The 6,674-nt window shown below is 36.9% G+C and overlaps 1 protein-coding gene across 1 annotated transcript in view; it reads left to right on the forward strand.

The window, feature by feature from the left end:
- The window catches only part of LOC107460713 (replication factor C subunit 3), a gene marked incomplete in the record, with an annotated part of 3,968 nt that extends 343 nt beyond the window's left edge, over window positions 1–3,625 (forward strand). Inside the window, 8 exon segments of the mRNA XM_016079101.3 lie at window positions 454–670; window positions 1,026–1,105; window positions 1,183–1,342; window positions 1,997–2,078; window positions 2,654–2,783; window positions 2,862–2,925; window positions 3,014–3,082; window positions 3,343–3,625. Coding sequence (XP_015934587.1) covers window positions 454–670; window positions 1,026–1,105; window positions 1,183–1,342; window positions 1,997–2,078; window positions 2,654–2,783; window positions 2,862–2,925; window positions 3,014–3,082; window positions 3,343–3,442 — 902 coding nt within the window.
- Window positions 3,626–6,674: the final 3,049 nt, after the last annotated feature.

Raw genomic sequence — 6,674 nt, forward strand, 5'->3', positions numbered from 1 at the left:
TGTTAATCGTTTTTCGAACATAATCTCATTATATAGAATTTTTTCAGTATTTTTTGCGTGAGTTACTTTATTTCTTTTGGTGAATAGTTGTTCCTCCTATGATGGTAATACTACTAGGGTTTTAGGTATGTGGTGAATGGTGGTGCTATTTAGTTGGGTTGCGACAACATGGTTAGTAAGGGATTCCTTTTACTTCAGTCCTGGAATTTCGTTTGGGGATTTAATATATTCGTGCAAGTGTAATGGAAATAGAGGAGCTTGCATTATTCAGCTAGTCTTAGATCTTTTTATTTTTCGGTTATGTTTCTTTCTTAATTTGGTTTAGTAGATGCTTTGAAAATAAAAGGATTAATTTCCGTAAATTTTTTTTCGGAATTAAATTATTATGGTGTTTCTTTCATCTCTTGTGGTCAGGTTTTCACTTTATTCATTTACTGTTTCTCTTTTTGGTAGTTGATAGGCTGACTACTGAGAACAGATTGCCACATCTTCTACTATATGGTCCACCTGGCACGGGCAAAACTTCGACTATTCTTGCCGTGGCACGCAAACTCTATGGTGCGCAATACCACAAAATGATTTTGGAGCTCAATGCCTCTGATGACAGAGGAATTGATGTTGTACGCCAGCAGATTCAAGATTTTGCTAGCACCCAGAGCTTATCATTTGGGTTGTATTCTCTGCTCATTCTCTTTTTCTACTTATAAATCTTTATTGTGTGATTGACTAGTTTTTTACTTCGTGCTTTGGAGTTAGTGTCAGTGGTGTACCTGATTCTGAGTTCTTTATAGTCCTATATCATTGGCATTGTAATATTCAGAAATCTCTTTTTTTGAGACTTGAATATGCAGGTTGTAACTTATATACGTGCTTTCATGAATCTCCTCATCAGTGAGCTCCTAATTTAGTCTATTCGAAAGTTGCACATTAAAGTTGTTATTGTATTGTGTAATTTTTAGTCCACTAGATGGGTTAATGAGACATTTTTTTCCCCTTTAACTAACCCTCAAGTTACCTCTGTTTAGTGCAAAGGCCTCAGTGAAATTGGTCTTGCTAGATGAAGCAGATGCCATGACAAAGGATGCCCAATTTGCATTACGTAGAGGTAAATGCTTGTTTTTATACTCTGATTCACTTCTGTGTATAGCTTCAATATATAACCATTCATCTTCTTGGGTGCAGTGATTGAGAAATATACAAAAAGTACAAGGTTTGCACTTATCTGCAATCATGTAAATAAGATTATCCCTGCACTACAATCAAGGTGCACTCGATTTCGGTTTGCCCCTCTTGATGAAGTCCATGTCACTGATAGACTGAAGCATGTTATTAAAGCTGAAGGGTAAGTTTCACCAACTGTATTATACAGCCTCCAATTCGATGTATGCTGAAATGCTCAATTTGAAATGGAAAGGGTATTATATTCTCTGGTTAATACTGACAATTAAATCATAGGATCAGGGTCATCTACACTGGAACAGTAGGTGTAATTAGAGAGATAAAAACAAGTATTGTGGGTGCCAAATTTCAAAAACTAGACCCAATTCTTGTTTCTATCGCTTTGTAACTCCACATGCAGTTCAACTGCGATGATTAAATCCTCGAGTTTTATTTGTTCTTTTTATGTGATTTGTATGATCAAATTATTGCAGTAAAATTTCTATTCAGTTTAGTCTGTCACTGAGGATTATTCATAATTTTTTAAAGGTTTATTAAGGACACGATTAATTTGTTTGGATGTTCAGCAAAAGTTGTAATTTGAATCTTGTTCACTGCCTTTAAATGTGGAATGCAATTATTGTAATGAAAAACTAATATCTGTGCAATATAATACTGAATGGGCTGTGCATATTAATCTCCAATCCCATTGACATCTCACATCTCTTTCCTTCCTACTAGATATTCACTCTACTACATTGTTATTGATAGTTGTATCACTGTGATCCAATTTTGAATAACTTAGAATATGATGATTTCCATTCTGTGATTGAACTAGGCTTGATGTTGAAGACAGTGGCTTAGCTGCGCTTGTTCGGCTTAGCAATGGTGATATGAGAAAGGCTTTGAATATTCTTCAGGTGGTATTTCTTAATTAAATTATGCTTGCATTTTGATGTTTCTTTTGTCAAATAAAAGTGGTAATTGTAGATTTTTGGTAAAAAAATAATTGTAACCTTATTTTTGGAATGAGTACTTATTTCATCTGTGTGCACTCCTTGCTGCTTACATAGACATATTGTAATGTACATACTCATACTGTTATTTTTCAAATTTACAGAGTCAATATACAAAATTATGGAATCTAGGGTCATTCCTGGTGAAGTCTTGAATTGTACTAATATCATTCTTGTTTTCTGATTAAAATGACAAGGCTTTTCTGTTTAAGACTGCATATAATACATCACCGCTATTAATTTTTGTATTAAATTATCATCATTTGATCCTTTACGTGAATGCATGCCAGTATTGTCAAAGTTTTGACTTTTTAGGTTGTTAGGCTCCCATGACTTTCTTTCACTCAGCTCATGTCTAACTATCTGGGATAACTACCATGTCTCAATTCTTATCCTTGGGAGAACCTGATGTTATTTAATTTTTCCATTGTGTCAATGGATCCTATATGACAGTTTCCGTTGCTTTTAAATATTTGCAGTCAACGCATATGGCTTCTCAGCAGATAACAGAAGAAGCTGTATACCTGTGCACTGGAAATCCATTGCCCAAAGATATTGAGCAAATATCTTATTGGCTGCTAAATGAACAATTTTCAGAGAGTTTTAAAAGTAACAAGTGATTCCTTACTTTTTATAGTGAATTTTAAAGATGCAACTTATGATTTATATCTGGCATTAATTTTATAGGAATACATGAAATCAAGACAAGGAAAGGATTGGCCCTGGTAGATATTGTGAGAGAAGTGACAATGTGAGCCTTATGCATTGTACTTGCTGTCCATCTTCTCCTCTAATTATTATTATTATTTGCCCCTATCTTTACTATATTCTTATCACAGGTTTGTCTTTAAGATTAAGATGCCTCCAGATGTCCGAGTACAGTTGATTAATGATTTGGCAGACATAGAGTATGTATTGCTATACTATACTGTTCTTTTGCACAAGTCTGAGAACATTATTTAATTATTATTCACATATGAATGAAGAATCAGTAATTCTGTATGCATTGGAAGTATATATGCCCAAATAACCAGTCTCTATTATGTTAGATATGATATCATCCATTATTATCAATGCAGTTAAGGGTTAAACGGCGTGTTGTTGTCCCCTCCCTCCCCCTGCTCCTATTCATTAGTATGTGATGTGAAGGAAATTTCATCTCTTACAGGTACAGATTAAGTTTTGGGTGCAATGACAAGCTTCAGCTTGGTTCAGTTATCGCTACGTTTACTCGAGCCAGATCTGCACTGGTTGCTGCTGTTAAATAGCCTACTTTGATCTGTTCAACTTGGTGGCTGCTTTCACATGCTCTTTGGCCTGGCTTGCCAGCTTTTGCACCATCAAGAATGAGTTTAGGGTCTAAATTTGTAAAGACAAACGTTGTTTGTTGGTTTTTAACTTAAAACCAGTTGTCACTTTACATAATCTCAAGTTAGATCTTTCAGTGTTTATTATCGTAATTTATCAACATGTTCACTGCTATTCAGTTTAAGAGAGACATCGGAATGAATGTCTTCCCTACCTTTGACTGAACCCATACAAGTTAATGCCAGATTAGAGTTCCATCCTAATTAGTATAGGATAAATGTTTTAGAATTAAAGAACTAACATAGTGAAATAAGGATGAGATTATGCAATGATTTGATAGTGTAATAATACATTAGTTCCAAGTCATAAGGGATGCAAATGTCAAGCTAATAAATGGATTTGTGAAGTAATAATAACTAATAAGATCCCACAAGACACGATTTTAGCAAAGACAATTTATGATGTTACACAACCTATCTCTTACTTTACAGAAAGCAAAATGTATAAAAAGTTACTAAGATTTATTAAATAATTTATCATATTTGATTATATTATTATCTAACATTTGTCACATGTCAAAATTCGAGACTGAAAAAAACTCAGCAAGTAACTAATCAATGTTATGTATATGTAGACAGCAGTATAAGATCACTTAGCTAGAGTTGGACAACTATCTAGTAAATTATGTAAACTAGACTGACTTTGACTTCATAGTAAAAACTGGAAAAAACATGAATTCTGCATACATACTTTATTTTCCTAAATCCGTGGCTCGAGAAATCAATAGACCTAAACACATTAATACGGGGTAATCTAATTAGAATAATAAACAGTACAATATTTAATACTATATTCCGGTAAAATATGCGTGTTCGTCAGAGACACATCTCACCCTCCAACCACTACACAAATTACATCATGCCTAGACCTAAATATGTAACTAACAAAGGAAAGAATTCATTTGATAAGAAAGAATATACAAGAAGAATTAAGCGAGTTCCAAGCCAACTTTCTTCTTCTTTCAAAATGGCTTTGATCGAAATTTGATCGTCTGGTTCTTCTGTAGTGGTGCTTCTTTTTTGTGTGGCAATCACATGAGTCTTTATCCTTGCATTTGATCTGCAGATAAGACTTGTTACATGCTCCCTTTAGTTTAAGGGAATTCTTGGCTAGCTGTTTGAACAAGTCTTGCTGGTTGCAGAGCTTGTCAAGAGCTGCTAGAGCCAATTGATAGATTTCTCCGAAGGTTATCGTTGGAATATCCTTCTGGTAAATGGCCATTGTTCTTCGTATCTCTGGTAGGAGCTCCTTTGGGAGTGAAGCAAGATACACTTCTTTAAGCGTTGAATTGCTCTGTCCTCCAAGAGGGTAGTATTTGGCCTGCATTCTTTTGAAATGTTTTTCCAGATCTTTCTTACTAAGTGAACAACATTTCATCTCATAGTATTCTTGGGAATTTCTCTGCTGGATAATCCCAATGTCTCCAAGGAATTCTCTATGAAGTCTTCCTAGAAACTGAGCAGCACTTCCACCAGTGAGCTGCATTCTCTCATACTCACTTAGTGTGTTTATCCATTCTCTAAGATTGCCAGTCATCCTGGTGACAAACTCAGAAAGTACTTGCTGGATATCTGCATTAGGGCTGGACATCTTGGTATCAATCCAGGCTCCAAAATCATTCAACCTTTCTCTGTATTTGTGAGGAGGAAGGTTATCAAAGGTGAAATAATGGTTGTCTGCTTTCACCCGAGTGGACTTAGTTTGTGGGAGATCATCATCTTCTTCTTCTATGACTATTCCTTCTCCTTCTTCTTCTGAGGTTGGGTTAGCCTGATCAACCATTGCTATTGCAGAAAGATCTGCAATTTGGTCTTCCTCAGATGATTCTTCAACCGAAAAGTCTGATGAGTCAGACGTTACTTCTTCAAACGAATCACTCGAAGTGATGTCTGCATTAATCATTCCGATTGTCCTCTTTTCTGGTACCTCTTCTTCTTTTCCTTTGGAAATTGTCTCAGTTTTTTCTCCAGAGATTTCTCCTCTGAGAAATTCTCTTTCTGGCCATGGTGGATTATGCATCCTTTTTTGTGAAGGTCCTGTAGGTTGAACCGGGTGTGGCTTAGGCTTTGTGTGAAGTCGTCGGGCAAGATGGTAATGGGTTTTAAAGATGTTGTCATAGTCAGGTTCATTTATGGTTGGCTGCTGTGGAGGAATGTAAGTGGGTGTGTACATGGGATACTGTGGTGGATATAAGGCTAATGGGTCTGTGGCCAAAGCTTGTGGCTTGGGTTGTCTGGCTTGGTCTTGTTCGATTTGTCTGATTTGGGCTTTAATACGGGTGAGCTCTTGGTCTTTCTTTTGGAAATCTGGGCCAAAGTAATGGGTTTGGATGTAAGCCTTTAGGTCTTGGTCAAGTTTTTGGGCTTGTATGGTCAGTCTATTTTTTAGCTCCTCAACTTGTGTTTGGACTGAGTACACTTGTGAGGACAGGTTGTCTGTCTTCTCAACGAGTGTTTCCAAAGTGTGATCGATTCTCAGCAGGACTTTGTTTTGGCTGACAGCATTTTCCGTTTGCCAATTCAGGACCTCATCTTGAGGTGAAGTTGACTGGACTCCTTGTGGAGTTACTCCTTTTGGGGCTATGTATGGCCGTCGAGTAATCCTTTGACTGTCAGTGGAAACCTGTAGAGGAGGAAATTCTTGTTCATAAGGCTTGAGAGTTGCTATGCATGGTACAGCAATAGGATCTGAGAATTGGGGCCTAAGGATCTTCTTTTTCTTCTTCCTTAGATAAAACCTTGGTGGTTCCTCAGGTTCATCTGGTGGGTAGAACTTTGGAGGAGCAGTACAGCTTTGCTTCCTGTTCTTCTTGGACTTCTTCTTTTTGTAGTAGTCCTTATCTTCTGATTCTCCCCAAGCATCGCAGTTGCAATCTGAGTCACACATATTGTGATCAACATCCCATATGAAATGGCCATTGACGTGTGAGACATAGACTGGCTTTCCTTCCTCATAGTAGTGAATTGGGGGATCATCTTGATTGCTGGTATGTTGAACAGTGAGAGGAGAGATCATATAGATCCTCCTGGAGGATGACTGCCTAGAAAAGGGTGGTCGTCCTTCTGTTCCTGGCCTTTGAAAAACCGTTCTGACTGTTCCGTCAGTCTCTCGCGTGACTACTGGTGGTGATGT

This window comes from Arachis duranensis, chromosome 8 (assembly GCF_000817695.3).
Source record: "Arachis duranensis cultivar V14167 chromosome 8, aradu.V14167.gnm2.J7QH, whole genome shotgun sequence".
NCBI lineage: Eukaryota > Viridiplantae > Streptophyta > Magnoliopsida > Fabales > Fabaceae > Arachis > Arachis duranensis.